The sequence below is a fragment of the Perissodus microlepis genome, chromosome 15 (assembly GCF_051167445.1).
Source record: "Perissodus microlepis isolate ML-2025 ecotype Zambia chromosome 15, ASM5116744v1, whole genome shotgun sequence".
Taxonomy (NCBI): domain Eukaryota; kingdom Metazoa; phylum Chordata; class Actinopteri; order Cichliformes; family Cichlidae; genus Perissodus; species Perissodus microlepis.
In genome coordinates this window covers 12,972,270-12,988,387 of record NC_140475.1, presented here as the reverse complement: position 1 = coordinate 12,988,387, position 16,118 = coordinate 12,972,270, and the positions used below count along the sequence as shown (strand labels likewise).

General features: G+C 41.1%; 2 protein-coding genes across 2 annotated transcripts in view; one reads left to right on the top strand and one right to left on the bottom strand.

Annotated features, from left to right (window-relative positions):
• The window catches only part of eva1aa (eva-1 homolog A, regulator of programmed cell death a), a 76,005-nt gene extending 64,723 nt beyond the window's left edge, over positions 1–11,282 (bottom strand). The window contains exon 1 of the mRNA XM_084952940.1: positions 10,850–11,282. Coding sequence (XP_084809066.1) covers positions 10,850–10,958 — 109 coding nt within the window. The 5' untranslated portion in view covers positions 10,959–11,282. The remainder of the gene's footprint in view (positions 1–10,849) is intronic.
• A 594-nt stretch (positions 11,283–11,876) lies between these two features.
• Positions 11,877–14,500, top strand: mrpl19 (mitochondrial ribosomal protein L19). Its single transcript, XM_084952941.1, has 6 exons — positions 11,877–11,993; positions 12,211–12,331; positions 12,452–12,570; positions 12,670–12,804; positions 13,505–13,686; positions 13,985–14,500. The coding sequence occupies exons 1-6, from the start codon at positions 11,915–11,917 to the stop codon at positions 14,204–14,206; spliced, it is 858 nt and encodes a 285-aa protein (XP_084809067.1). The 5' UTR covers positions 11,877–11,914; the 3' UTR covers positions 14,207–14,500.
• Positions 14,501–16,118: the final 1,618 nt, after the last annotated feature.

The following is a 16,118-nucleotide window of genomic DNA, read 5'->3' as shown; positions in this document are numbered from 1 at the left end:
TGCAGACTGCTGAAGAGTTAGAATGTCATGTTACTTTAAACTACACTTTTAACCAGTTACGGTATCACCAACCATATTATATTTTTGTTATCTGCTTAAGATTTATTGAGCTCAGCTCTGACTGAGTCAATAAACAGTGTTATCACAATAAGATAGAAACTGAAACACAGCAGCCAAATTAATGAAGTTAATTAAGCTTTACTTTTATTTTTGAGTGAAGTTTCGCATCTTTCTTGACATTAGTAAAAAAAAATTATTTTAAATGATAGTACGTTATAATAGTCATCCTAAAATGAGAATGAAATGTACAGTCAAAATTCTCCTTCTAAGCCTTCTTTCCATCAGCTAGTTTCCTAACGCTGTCTAAGCTGAAAATACTCTTGCATTAAAAATAACAAACCCTTTTGCAACACCATCAAAACAGCCTGGCTGTCTGGCAGGCTGTAATCCTGCAAATTGCTGCATTACATTCAACCTTCTTTATTTTTCTCAAAAGCCCACAAAACTCCCTCCAAAAGCAATCGTCAGTCTTAATGCATTAACAGCAAGACCACATACCTCTATCACAGTTCAGGCATGTGCTTGGCAAAAAAGAGAAATATTTCCCTTAAAAAAGGGAAAAAAAGAAAAAAGCATAGGAGTGGGTGGGCACTGAAAGGCTGAGCTTTTTGGAGGGAATTAACAAGCTTATCTGGTGGGGTGTTCTGTGAAAACAAGCAACAGAACAACTTCAGAAGAACTGCGAAAGTAAAAACCATCTGCAGGATGTCCACTGGCACTTAGGAAGGAGATCCCTTTCCCTTTACAACAAAGTCAGACAGATCTGCAGGTGAAACATACTTTGTTTTAGTTATAAAGAGCTTCAGTTACAAATGCCATTGAATGCTATTGAAGAAAATCCAGTCTGTACTTTACACACATTTTTGTTTCTTTTTTTATTATCGTGATTAAATTGTGCTGAAAGAGCAACAAACACAATCTAGGTTTGGGTGGTAAAAATTTATTTGGCTTAGGGGAAAACGAGTGGAATCTGTCTCCTCCCGTCTCTCGTTCCCTCCCCCTTTACCTGAGCTGGCCAGAGGGGCAGTAAGCAACAGATTAGCAGTGCTTTGGGGAGCAGGCTGCTGTAGCGTGCTGTAATGCAGACTGTCAGTCCAACACAGTTGGGGGGCTACACAATGCCTCCTTGTTCTGACTGGCCCGTCGGTGCCCCACCTCTCTACCTCTCCATCGCTCTGTGCCCTCTGTCTCTCTCTTAGCCTCCAAGGGTTTCAAACTATAAAAGGAAGAAATGCTGCTCAAATTGTTTCCTTTTCTCTACTATAGCAACCTGCTCATGGGTGGATGGATGAAACGAGATATCAACTCTTGAGCCAAGCACAAATCAGCACCCAGGAAACAGACTTAAAGACAGAGGAGGCATCAATGCATGGCTAACATTTTTCAAGTCACAGAAATAATAAAGAGTGACAGGTTTTTTTTTTGTCTTGTATCTTTTTGCATGTGAGCATGTCTTCCTGCTTGTTTAGAGCATAATAATAGCCAGTGCCAACACCCTTCGGCCTTTTCCTCCCCACATGCTGCTGTTTATTTACAGCTCAACCTAAACTGTCCAACCCTATGTACTAGCAGCAGAAGACACAACTCAAAAGACTTTTTCTGTAAAACAGCCTGTGGCTGTATTGGAAATATGAATTATTATTGTTAATTTATTGTTTAATTAGAGCTTAAATAACACAGAGATCTGTAGATAGTTTTGTAAGTGCAGCTGCATACAGCAACGCCAGGGTGCCACTCAAGAATCTTCTTCACAAGTTTCTGTGTGTTTTCTTTGGATCTTCTAACTCTCCCTAATGCAAGAAAGGGCAAGTAGAAACGCACTCCTGCAATGTGTATATATACATCTTTTCAGCTAAATGGAATTAGACCCTCTCTTCTCTTCCCAATAACAGTTATTACTATAACACCATCCAGCTCAGCGTCTGATTGGGCCATTTGGGTGTTTTTACGTACTGAGAGAAATCTATACAAAATAACGATTATGGTGCAGTATTCACAGCTGACTGGACGAGAAGTTCTCTCCTGATAAAAAACCTCGATTCTCAGCTGCTAGTCAGACTTCCTTCTCGGCCAACATTAGTAATTTAAAATTCAGCCCGGATTTAATTATGAAGTTCAGCCTAAAATCAGGAATGAGACAGGCGTTGTTTGAAAAAGCAACACCAACATGGTAAAATTATAGTGTTTTTCTTCTTCTTTTTTCGTCAGCAGCCAATATAAGCCCTCAGTCAACACACAGATAACAGTCCGTCACAGTATTTTGCTGAGTTTTCTTTCACACAGCTTTGGCTCTTTTGATTCAGAACCCAGAGAAAAACGTGTGATGTTCATCACCACTACTCAAATCTACCTGCAAAACTCAAAGAGCCCAAAAAGGAAAAGGTATGACCATTATTTGTGTTATTAAGCCCCCTTCATTCACAGAATAACTAACACTGTGGGCTTCAGTCATCTATTAAAGTCAAAGTCAGCAACTATGTCACTATGAAGGAATTTCTGTTTCAAATCCACGAGTTTCTGGCTCTGCACATGTGGATTGCAAAAGATTTGCAACAGATGTCAACAGATTTACCATTTTTACCAGTTTATCACAGTTAATCACCATATTATCACAAACAGATTGCATTTAATTGCCAAGTTGACCCACTGAGTCACAAACACAAGCAGACTGATGGCTGTGCCATTTTGTTGCCATCTTAAAACAGCAAATTTCCTTTGAAGACAGCAAATGACAAGAAACCATTTTAAAAGACAACAAGACTGCAAGTTCGTTGCGCAATTATTTTGTTCATGCGGGGATTTACAAGTTTTTCCTAGTGTGACAGTAGTGTAAGATGACCATACTAAGGATATCTGCTCTCACCGACATCACACAGAAAGAAACTGAACATTTAGAGCATTCCGAGTCCTTTTGTATTAAAATTAGGGCTGCCACAAACGATTATTTTGATAGTCGACTAGTCACCATACTAATCAGATCATGCATCCATTGGAGGTAAAACGTACAGCTTATTGCACCAGCATGCATCTGCTCTTATATAACTATCATTAGCTTACAGCTTTAAGTGTTTAAGGTATGTGCTAACTAAAAATAAAGGCAAGATGATAGTTTATTAAATTTTAATAAAATTTGCAGATTGTTTCGGTGAAGTTTAATAAACTCCTTGCTATCTAAAATATAACGGGACACTGGAGTATATTCTCCAGCATCTCACACTTCTGATAATCAGTTGTCTGCTTGACGTTTATTCAGCTGTGTAAAAACTATAACTTTAATCTCAGCCAAACCGACTTACTCAGGAATAAATAAAATACTATAAAGAAGCCAAACAATAACATTTTTAAGTTATCTAAGTGACTTATATATGTTTAACCTGAGCAGCGAAAGACGGCGGTGGGTTTGAAAACGATTTGCCGGGAGTTCGGTGTTCTCACGGGCACTAGTGAGCTTTGCCCCCGGCTAGCTATCGAGCTAGTGGGTAACAGACATCGGAGCGCTTTTCAAAATATGTGGTGTCTTGATAAACTGAGCAGATATTTGAGGTTTACACAGTTACATTCTCGCTTGAAAATATGTTAAACGTTTATTTTGTGACCCAGAAAGAATAATAAGAGTAATATTAAAACTAACTAGCTGCCGCCATTGTTGGAAACTGAGCTGGGCTGCGCTATGAATTCTGGGACAGAGCTACTTCTTCTTCTTCGGGGTTTAACGGCAGCTGACATCCTTGTACATGCAGTGCTGCCATCTTCTGTTTCAGTCCGTTATTACACTATTAAATACTACTACTTATCCCTGCGTCTTTTGTGATCTTACAAAGCTTCAAACGACGCGTCGACTATTAAATCAGTCGTCGACGATTTTAATAGTCGACGTAATCGTGACTAGTCGACTAATCGTGGCAGCCCTAATTAAAATGATTAATTAATATGAGCATTCATGTCCCATTATATGTATAACAGAAAAAAGGAAAAGGAAAATAATTCCTGTCACTAGGAGGCCCGTGACCTCTAAACATAATGCACAGCGCTTTTAACCCAGCTGTGTTATGTGGGTAATGTCAAGTCAAATATGAAATTCTAAAGTGTTTTACTAAACTGCCTTCTGACTCGTTTGGACCCAGGAACTGCAAAACCAGCCCGAGCCTTTACGGACTCTTTATATCTTGAAGTTCCTGGGAGCATATGACAAATGCAGAATATGTACTTTCAGGTGCGGGTGTGATCTGATGTTTGAAAGATAAGTTGATTTAAGCAGTTAGAGAGTAGGTAAATTTTCTTAATTACATCCCACTCTCAAGGGTAGAATAAGCACTGATGAAGTTAATCTTGTAATTAATTGTTGCTTAACTGTTATATCCTGTAGTTGGAGGAGCTCCTGAATATATTAGCAGGAGATACACATCCTCTGGAAAGCTCATGTGTGTCTGGACATGCTGGTGATTAGGCCACAGTAGCTGTACTGCAAGGGGCCCTACCTTATATATTACTGCTCCACCGCTCAGCAATTCATCATATTGTCATTCAGTAACATTGACAGTGATGGAGAAAGCCACAGTTTGTACAAGATATTGAGCATCAATGTAAATGACTTACTGTCAGTGTCAACTCTAGCAAAGGAAAACTATAGTTCTGAATTCTAAAATCCCCCAATATGTTCTCTGTTTTTGTGTGTGTGCACCGCTGTGCTGCTGAATAAGCTTCACTCCTTCACATGTCATGAGTCAGTGTTTTGTGTTTTTGGTTTCCTAAGTTCTGCTGATTATTAATTGTCTTCAGTTTCATTCTTATTTCATTTATTTTGTTTTCAGCCATGTGCCATTTGTTCCAGTTACCATTGTATTTATAATATTCTTTATTTCAGTATACCCTGCCTCCCCTGTGTTCCCCATGTATTGCTAAGTCTTCCTGTTTAGTTTCTTCCTGTATTTTTTTTGTAGTTGTGTGCCCTTGTGCCTTGTTCTTAGTTCACTTCAAATGTCTCATTATCCAGATTTAGCTTACATATGTGCAGTTCCCAAGATGTCGAGGTATTTATTCCTTCAGTTTGTCTCAGTTCTTTATCAGGTCATACTGGTACCTGTACTGTTCTCGATACTTTTTACGGTGGTTACTGTTTTCTGTGGTTCCTGTAGTCCCGTTGTTTCTGAGCTCCCAGTGTCTCCCTCGCTTTCTTGTGTTTTCACATGGGGTTTGTTATTTTACTGCACTTTGTAAGATTACAATTTCACCTTCAATAAAAGGTTGTTTTCATTTGATCCCTGTCTGCCTGCAAGTCTGCATTTAAGGTCCTCATTCACCATCAAATATGACATCATGTAGGCTCAGACACATGTCTGGTCTGAATTTGGAATAGCAAAAATTCATAATAAACAAATGTTTTTCTACAAGTGAAAATTTTAAACAGATTACTGAGATAAAATGTCATTGTGTGCTACTGCTGTGTAAAAGAAAAAAGGTTGCCCAGAAATAAATGCAATCATTAATTCTAGTCAGACCTGGTGAGAATGCCGTCATCACTGTTGCAAACAAAACAATCAGGATGATTATTCAGATATGACAAGTTGTCTCAAGATTAATAGACAGGAATGCAAGTCTATAAAGGTACTGAGGCTATACTTTAAAAATTAGCAATAAAGATAAACTAATAGGAATAGGGTGAAAAAGTATTTTAATATTATTAAGGAAATACCGTGTGACCACTCACTACAAAGGTAGGGTCACATCTGTTTTAAGAAAGCCGCCATCTCAAGTTGTCCTACACCAGATGACCCTAGCAAGAGTTCATATAACACCTATGGCTCTAGCCCAGATAAAACAAGCTAAAAAAGACAAATGCACCTGAGCTTATTTGAATCAAGGCAAGCAGGTAAGGCGTGGAAGAGCACACATTAAGACACGATTGAAACTCCACATTTCATAACACTCAAACTAGAATAAGCATTCTACAATCTACAAAATACAACTTTAAACACACTTCAAAAATACAACTTCATCCAAACCAAAGGTCAGATGGAAGGTGTCTTACGTGTGCATATGATACACCAGAAAAAACTGACTGTAAAATAGCTAGCTTGATGATGGCAGCTTACTGTGTGTCTGTTCTTTGGGTGGTACCACAACATTACTAACACTCCATCCTCTACTTAATTTAGCATAATATTACCTCAAAAGGTGCCAAAACATTTATTACACATTACCTCACTCAGGATACGATCGCTTCCAATGCATCTTTTGGCAATGACACAATAACTCATTTTTACTGGATCATGTTAATGAGCCCATATGCCACTACTTGACTAACGCAAAGCTCACCTTTAAGGCTATTTGTCCTGTGAGCACACATAGAAACATTAATCATGTCAGCACTTTATTTTAATTCATTGCTTTGTCTTTTCTTTTCATTTGAAAACACCTTCAGGGGATTGTGGGTTTTAAAAAAAAGCTGATAAGGAATTTGATTTATGCAAAAAGAAAAGCTTAAAATCTTATTTACATCTCAACAAGCCACTTTTAATCACAGCCACAGCAAAACATAACAGAGTTTTCTCAGTTTGTTGCACTGCGATGTGGTAAAATTTAATTTCCTCATGCCAGTCTTAAATTAGCGGAGGAGAAGATTTGCTTCCTGTTGTAAACATCCATCTCTCATCTCCAGCTCCACTTTGTTGTTCCCCTGTGTGATGTCAAGCTCTGCCTTATGTGTGTGTTTGTTTATGTACTGATTGTATCCCGGGGGAGGAACTTACATGGTAGGTCATGTCTTTCATCACATCCATGTTGTGCCAGGCCAGACTTCCATCTTAAATTACACACACACCCCACGCACTCTGCATAAATGCACACAGGGGCAGAAGTTATCTACATTATATCCCCAAGCTTTCTGCACCCACCTTAGTTTCCTATTTCCTAAAACTGTGACTGTGGTATATGTCGATTTGCAGCCAACATTTTATGCTTCTCATATATGAACATATTTTCTGTGTCAGAGCTGCGTCAGGACCTAAACTAAATGTAAAACAACCAGCTTTAGTTTTGAATGTTTGCTTGTGATTTTAAAAGATTGAAAAAGGATTTGGATCCTATAAGCAGACTCAAAGCATCATTCAGATGTGATAACGTGCTATAAACCCAGTCATATCCTTATTCAACCACTCAGCATATAAGTGGATTTAAAAGATGGAATCAAGAGAGGACTTTAGTTTAAACTTTTGTGTGTGTGAGCTCCCTGTACTCGAGTCACTCCTTTGGGAAAATCGTTCACAGAAACCATTCTTCTGAAGAGACGTGTAACCTCTCGCTGTTCAGCTCCAGAGAAAAGCGGCCTTATGCCAGGTCCTTGCTGTCCGCCTAGCCGCCTGCCTCCACCGCAGTAGACAAAACAAGTGGGAGGCAGGATTTGTTTAGACAGAGCTCACCTGGCACACAAGCAGACACAGAAACAGTGATCAGGCAAGCCCTAGGGAGGAGTAGAGGCAGCAAAGAGGCGGGGAGGAGAAGCGGTGGTGGTGAAGGTATGATGAGCCTATGGAGAGGGGGAAGGGGCTTGGAGAGGAGAGCATGGGGTTCAGTATGCCACCCATATCCAGGACCATTAAAAAAAATCAAAGCAGATTAAGAATTAAGGGACCTTGATTGGCTTTCAGTGTGTATGCAGAGCTGGGGTTAGGGCTAGCCATACCAAGACTTACCAACAGTTTAACAGCACTGGATTTGTGTGTCTGTGCTGGCTGCAGTTACATGAAGCTTAAAGCACTTGGCTATAGAAAAGTCCTCAGCTAATCTCTCACCTAAAATGCATTGAGCGCCACAGGCTTTACGCACGACATCAACACACTGATCGTAGGCCTACAATGTCAATTTTAATTATGTATTAATAAGAGAGGCTGCTCTTTTCTCCTTGTCAAATAAGGCATTTGTTATTTTACAAACTTAAAAGTCGACATCACAGTTAGAGTCCCAGTTAAAAGCCTTAAATGCAAGTCGAATGGATCACACAAGCCAGAAATGACCCTTTAAAATGACCCAAAAACACAGTGCTGCGGTGACTTTCTCGCTACCTTGCTCATCTTTGAAAAACATGTGAGGTGAGGTTCGACAGGGGAACAAAGCACAAGATGGATGGCAGGTCCCTCTAACCACACACTGATGGTTACTATAGGATGACCTCAGTTGACCCTTTGGCCCCTCAACAGCCTCACTTCCCTTTGAGTAAGGTTAAATAAGGGATGCCTGGGTGGGGGGTTAAGACATAAAAAGAGAAAGAAAGTGGCTTGACTGTAACTCTTTGGCAACATCATCAGTAAAATCTCATTAACAATGGTAGCGGCTCTAGAACATTCTGCAGTTAAAAGAAGCATACGCTATTGTATGCGAGTGTTTTGCTGGAAATGCTTACAGATAAAGCGAGCAACCGTCAGGCCAAAAGGCACGGCTGCAGCAAAAGCTTTATTCCTGTTATTGTTTTGACCTTTTTCCAAACAGCCTGGCATTCATCACTTTCCTTTAGCATCACAACTATGTGGTGACAGAAATGATAATCTGTCCTACGTCAGCTGGTAATGGCACCGAGACAGAAACACAGAAATAACAGCCAGTAATCATGTGGTCCTCAGGTTCCAGAAAATGGGCACTAAAACGACTGTGGTTAGTATTTGCACAAAGAAAGCGTTTTTGGAAAGAGAGGCTTGGCAGTTAGATGTTACATTACAAGCTGAGTGCTCAGTCCATAGTGTGAACAAAGATGGGGAGACAAGGTTTTACAGTGAATTCTGTGAACTTTCAATTTAGATAAAGTAGCTAGGCTGACACCATTGTTAGCCTATAGGCTCTTAAGTGTTGCATGGCTCACTCTGTGCCTCTAATTAGCTGCTCAGATTGCTGTACTGTAATAGAAAATGATTACAGGGCAGAAGAAGAATTAAATAACCCACCAACATAGTTTTTGTTCCTCCATTTCACCAGTGCTCTCGATGCCATTGATGAAATATGAAACTATGGCTACATTTAGTTGTTAACAACAAATTCAAATGCAAATGAAATAAACTTCTACTGCCACAAATGGTCACTTGAAAAGATTCATTAAAAGCAGAGACAGAGGTCCACTGAAGTGAGCAGATTGCTCACCATCATTGGTTCAACCATTTGACTGATAAAGGTCTGATTGACAGATGGTAGATCAAAACTTCTGTCACCCTGCAGGGTGGCAGCACCTGTCAATCAAAAAGGTCTGCACGGTGTCCAAGAACAATCCAGCTAGTCAAAAATGTGAGGCTTGAAGGTTTTCTTTGTCACCGAGGTATTCTGAAAAAAGTCTCTTTCTCATCGTATCCACAGGAAAGACTGGTCAGCATTTCTGTGCATCTGGGGAGTCAGCAACGATGACTCTACGGGGCAGAGTCTAACAACTGATCAGAGGTCAGTGGTCTCACTGGGGGCAGAGGAATTACAGGTTTCAGAATCAAGAGGAAGTGAATTTGCACCAAAGTTGAGAGTTCAGCAAATGAACTCCCGCCAGACATGCTTTTCGTTTATGTTTGCATAATTGTGTGTAAGCCTGCAGCAGAACTCGAGATGGAATCAGCTGCTTGTTTGGTTTTTACTTGCTGGCTGATTAACCACCATGTAATCCGTTCAAGTCTTATTACTTGTGACAAAATTAACATCCACCACATGTATGTGTGTACATGTTAATTACAGAAATGAAAGCTTGTTAACAGCCTTCACTAGACCAGGGTCTTTCACAGCTAATTAGGCAGCAACATGGACACATGCACACAGAATCATACACGGGGGACGCGTTACATGCATCTGCTCTTTAGCACCTTTCCCCGTAGCGTTAGTCTGCTGATTCCAATCATTAGACCCATTAGAGGCCAATTAACACCATCACAAAGCTCCCTTTCTGTTTTATAGCACCATAAACAAAACCTGCAGGCTTGCCTTGGGCCCAGCAGAGCTCAACAGACTAATGCAACACAGAATAATTTAATTCAGTAATATACTACCTTTTAGGAGCAGACACAAAGGCTTACAGCCTCCATCACACTGGCTTATGTATAAATTCTGACTCTGTCCTGAGGTCTAAGCACTGATATTCACTTTTACCTTTGAAGCTGACTGCAGCTTATATGAAATACAGAAAAGCCATAAAATTTCCTCTGTAGTCGGCTTTTGCTTTATTCTTTGGGTTGTAAATCTATAAAGAAGGGCAGCATCTGGCCTAGACCACAGTTCCCATTCAGTAACACATTAACCATTATTCCATTTATCTCAACTGCATCATCAGTGGGGTGTGTGTGTAGCAAGTTTATGCTGTGCTGATAAACCAGCCTCCAGACTAATCCATACAGTCGGATCGGTTTAGTAAAAGGGAACCTGTTTGAAGTGCCTTATGTGGGTCAAACTGTGTCAGAATAGGCCTTAAAGATAAGCATAAGGGTGTTTTCCGCATGTTTAAGTCGTGCCCTATAGTGGGTTTGCGCAAACATTTGAGTGTGCATGCTGCAGCACGCCACAGGCACGGGTCGTCCCGAGAGGAGAATTTGATGCGAAACAGCACTGAAATCAGTTATAGTGGCAGTCGTGCTCAGCAGTTATTCGTGATGTGTTTCATTTCCCAAGGGGGCAAAAATAAACTCTGCACACAACACGCTCAAGTTTCAAATGAGCGCAAGTGCAGTCACGCAGTATAAAAGCAAGTTCTAAGAAAAGAACGTGCCGCTTTCTAAAGTCTAGAAAACAAGATTGTATTTCGTGTGTATTGCAAAACAAATAACAAAATCACAACCTGAAAGGTCTGGAGAGCCCACGGTGAGATCGCAGAGGACGGTCAGACACGTTATTCCCAAGAGGAGCGTAAAACTGACGGCTGAGAGAGTCCCATCTGAGAAGAACATCCTTGAAGCCTCGCGTTTTTAAATTGTCTCCGAATCATTAGGAAGTCCAGCAGCATCAGCAGCAGCGGAAACATCGAGGTTCAGACTGTGAGATGAATTCAGGAGATGTGCGCGTCCATGTCTCTAGCCTTCTCCTCAGCCTCCCACCACACTGCTGTGAGACTGAGACTGGGATTACTCAAAACTGGAGCCGTACACAGCTCTCTGACTACACTTCCAACTGCGTGTTGTGTAGGATGGCCACCACCTGCGGGATCGACGCTCCCCTGCATGGTCTCAAAGAGCCAGAGTTAGCTTAGGAAGTCTTTTTCCTTCTTCTTAAATGTGCAATGTTTGAGTCCTAATTGACAGAGGTGTCTATGTTACTTATGTATATTATATCTATTTTCCACTTTATATCTACTTTCGTCTACTTTCGTAATCTGACAGCTACAACGACCAATCTGATAAAATACGATTTAAAACAGAGTAATAACAGACTATAGCGACAGCCTATAGGTTATACCTGTTACAAGAAGCTCCAACATAACGAGAAAGACCATACAAATGCTACATACTTCTGACTTAATTATTATTATTTTTAACCACTGCTCTTCTATATAAAATAACTGAGGTGGGATTTTTATCAGTACGGTGTGCCCTGTGCCATGCTATTTTGGACACATTTTGCTATTGCTAAAGTTTTACTTAAGCAAAAACTGAAATAGCTAGAAAGCTAACTGTCAGCACGTAAAGCACTTAGCGCCTTAATAATGTCGTCACCATCTCAGAACATATTATTATTATTATTATTATTATTATTATTGCACGTCAGGACCAACCGATATCAAATGAAGGAACAGTTTCACCATCTTGTGGGCAACTTGCCGCATTACAGCTTGGAGAATTCGCGTTTCAAGTACGTTTGACCCACACGGCTTCCGTACAGTCTCACACGCGACAACAGAAGGTCAATCATGGCAGCCTGCACTAAAAGGCTGGACAGATTTATAATCTCACTGAGGTTACTGCGAAACTTGCAGCTCCAAAATGAGCGTAAGTAAATGGATTTACTTTTTTTTTTTAAATCTTCTGTATTATCATATAACTGTGTATTTTCCTGACATATCGTTGGACGCGCCGTACTTGTGTCCACTCTGAGCTAACGGAGCTAACGCTAGAAACAAGCTCTCCAGAAAATAACATGCGTAACCCTTATGTTTACAACTAACTGACGAGAAACAAGACGGTCTTAGTTTCTTCTCGATTTCAGGGTTTCTGTCTACATCTCCGTGTCTTCGTGCTGCTGGGAATGACAGCGAATCGCCGAAATTCGTCCCTCCATCGAAACCTGTCATTGTAGACAAGACACAGACTGTGGCATCTCTCCGAAAGTATGAGGCTCATTTGCAGAGCAGACACCTGAAAATTTCAGTGGCATTGTGTAAAGTGTGTATGAGGGCGTAAATAAGACTTTTTTTTGTAACATGTCCCCCCTGCTCCTCTTTCCTTAGGTTCTTGAGCCCAGAGTTTATCCCTCCTAGACAGAGAACAGATCCTTTAAAGTTTTCTATTGAGAGGAAAGACATGATTCGCAGAAGAAAAGTGCTCAACATTCCTGAATTTTATGTTGGTAAGAACCTAAACTGTCAGGTGTAGTACCACTGCATGTTGAGACATTTGAATATTTTGACCTGAATGTAGAGATTTATAACTCTTTTGTTGGTTTCAGGTAGTATTCTAGCTGTGATTATGGCTGATCCAAATGCCAGTGGGAAAAGCAACCGCTTCGTTGGCATCTGCATCCAGAGAGGAGGAAAAGGGCTGGGGGCCACATTTGTCCTGAGGAACATCATTAATAACCAAGGTGAGGTTTGTTTGTTTTGTAAGAAATGTCTTCTGAATGCAGAGGATCTGTGGTACTGCATGAGGAAATTAGGAGCAGCAGAGAAGTATGTGAGCATGGTCCAGGACATGCACAAGGACAGGAAGACAGCGGTGTTCTGGGATTATATCACGGATTGTTGAGAGATGAGATTAGGCAGAATCTCTGTGAACTGTGTTGTTCGCAGACGACATTATGATTTGTAGTAAGAGTAAAGAGCAGGTGGAAGAGAAGAGGAATGAAAATCTGTAGAATCAAGACAAAATACGCATGTGAATGAGAGGGAGACTGGTGGAAAGGTGAGGTAGAGAGATAGTGAGGATAGATGAGTTTAAATACCTAGGGTCAAACAGCCAAAGCAACAGACAAGAGGGATGAAGAAGAGAGTGCAAGCAGGGTGGATATGAGTTCCTTTTTAGTCTCACTTTTTAGCAGTGAGACTTAAAAGGAAGGTTTACAAGATAGATATTGAGACCTGCTGTGATTTGAGATACTAATAAAAAGTTAAGAGGATGAGCTGAAGATGTTCAGGGTTTTATTTGGAGTGCCTAGGATGGCTTTTGCGTTATTCTTTGGGTTGTAAATCTATAAAGAAGGTGTTGCAGATAAGCAACACCTTCTTTAGCCAGGTGATCAGGGATAACCCATGTTTTAATAATGTACGCCTGTTTTTTTGACCTAGGTGTGGAGATCTGCTATGAGCTGTACAACCCTCGTATTCAGAAGATTGAGGTGCTGAAGCTGGAGAAAAGACTAGACGATAATCTGATGTACCTGAGAGACGCTCTGCCCGAGTATAGCACTGTGGACCCCGAAATGAAGCCAGTGCCTTTCTCACCTACTGGAGAGGTGACTGTCAACAAGGTGAGAGAACTTAAAGGTGAACTGAAACAGCTGGATCAAGTTGGGCTTTTCCAAAGCAAACTCATCTAATACACTCAAATGTTTTTTAAATATTTTTGATGAACCTTCATTTATCATTACCGATATTACTACAGGTCTTATTTGTAGCAGTGCTGAAATAAATATGCCAAATGTGTGGGATTTGATAAGTGTTGAGCCCAGTCCAGTTCAGTCTATTTATTTAACAGACCTAAGATGCAAGAATAAAACTGCAGCATTTTGAACCAAAAACAATTACTTGTTTTTATCTGTCCTCCAGATCAAGGTAAGGATGCGTCCAAAGCCATGGTCTAAACGCTGGGAACGGCCTAAGTTCAACATCCAGGGCATCCGCTTCGACCTCTCCCTGACCCCAGAACAGATGGAGCATGCCCAGAAGTGGGCACAGCCGTGGCTGGAGTATGACATGCTAAAAGAGTACGACACATCCAAACTGGAGGAGCAAATCATCAAAGAAGTCCAGCAGGAGATGAGCAAGTGAAACAAACAACTTTTTTTCTTTTTACCATCAGTGCAGACATTTCAAAATTGGAAGATGAGGCGGTCATGGATGTGGAACGAATCAAGTCTTATTCCAACGCCGTTTACAACAGCCACACCTCTTTATCTGACAAGAAGGGAATATGGATATTGATGTTCTATTTGTAAAAGCATTGTCTTCTTCATGTCTGCGTATCAGTCTGCTGAGGAGTTCTTCCAGTGTCACTGATTTTAGCTGTGACATTCACAGTATGTGATGAAGTGTCGTCTGTAATAAAGCTAATTAATCCTGCAAGCGTCACAACTGAATTTCATTGCCTTGTTATGGTCTGTGTTCTTTGTTTTGAGTTGTGACACCAGGTGGCGGTGTTTCTCTACTCAAGTCACCTCCCGTTAGCAGTTACATAACTCCTGCACTGTTTTGAGGAGAAACCCCTGCCGTGCTAAATAAACAAATAATGTTTTATTTAAACTAATGATGACAGGACCATTCCAAACAAGCAGGTTAACTGAGATGTTTTTTGGGGTCGATTTTTCCATCCGTTCATGTTCTAAGGGGTTTATGGGCTAAACCTGGCAGCCGTAACCCAGAACCTTGGTATTCAAGGAGCACACACACCAAAGACACCCGGTAGTGTTTTACTGTTGTGGATGGAAAATTGTGGTGTTGAGATGGTATGTTAGAGCGTCAGTTGGGTAGTATAAAAACTCTTGGACTCCTTATGTTATGTCTGCTCACTGTGAGTGTGTGTGTGCGTGTGTGTGTGTGTGTGTGTGTGTATAAACATGCTCAATGAGTCCCTGCACTCTAATTTCTCCATATTACAGGATGAGATGTGGAGAAAATGGTCTCTAATACAGGAGTAGCAGATGTTTGCTGAGCTCATTATGGACCACACAGATTCCCTGTGTGGAGATAGAGCGGAATAAAGGGAGTGAGGACTCGTGTTACATTTAGGGTCATGGAGTGGAAGAAAGCCTTTAACTGTGATATACAGCAATTCACAGGGTATCTGCTAAAGTTAATGGTTTTGTAACTGTTTTAGTCGAATTGCCAAATCTTCTGCACCTGTTGAACAAATAGGTTTCCACATCGGTGCAGTGTTGTACACACTGTGTTTACTCCGGCTAATTTATTCTCTGCCTAATTAGATGTGACCTGCAGCAAAGAAAACCAACTCCATGTGCTTCTGTATACAGTTGACTGAGAGCCTGTCCTGCGTGTCGTCATTATGCTACCTACTGAACCTGCAGGCCCTTTCACCATTTTCGGTATTTCTCTTTGAGGCTGAAGTTCCCATGTGGAGGCGGCAACAGAAATGTTTATGTTGCAGCACATTACCGAGTCTTTAGGAGCATTCCACGGCGACACCACTGAACTGGTAAACCACAAAGTTACACAGTCCATGTTACTGCTCTAGGGAAACGTTGCCGGTGTGCGTATGTGTGTGTGATTTAAACTGTATGTGCCTCCCCTGCCCTCAGGTTGACTGCTGCACCTGGAGTGCAGTTGAAGCCCTTTGGCTGGGAAAGAAGATCAAACACCAGGTTTTTTTCTCTCTCTCTGTCTCTGTGTCTTGCTCACACACACAGACACATACAGTAACTTGCAGACAGGCTATCATACCAGCCCTCCCTAACAGACAGACGCTCTAAACAGTGCCAACTGTAAATGTCTGGGGCAACCTGTCTGTCAATCCTCATGCTGAAACTAGATACACTCCATTCACGGTTGCTGTGAAATTGAGGTGTGGCATAAGGGTTTGAGGAGACATAACCTCACCCCCTCAATAACATCCAACTGCAAAGGATGGAGGCCTGATGATAGTTACAGTGCCACACACCACACTGTAGGAATGCAGGGAGGGACATGCTCTTCTAATCTGTCTTCCTCCCTTTCCCTGGTACTCCCA

What these genes read in the sequence shown, in the direction of transcription:
- mrpl19 (XM_084952941.1), top strand. Translation starts at nt 11,915, where the DNA reads ATGGCAGCCTGCACTAAAAGGCTGGACAGATTTATAATCTCACTGAGG. An exon ending in CTTGCAGCTCCAAAATGAGC is followed by an intron (nt 11,994 to 12,210) that starts GTAAGTAAATGG and finishes TCTCGATTTCAG; the next exon opens with GGTTTCTGTCTACATCTCCG. An exon ending in GAGAGGTGACTGTCAACAAG is followed by an intron (nt 13,687 to 13,984) that starts GTGAGAGAACTT and finishes TCTGTCCTCCAG; the next exon opens with ATCAAGGTAAGGATGCGTCC.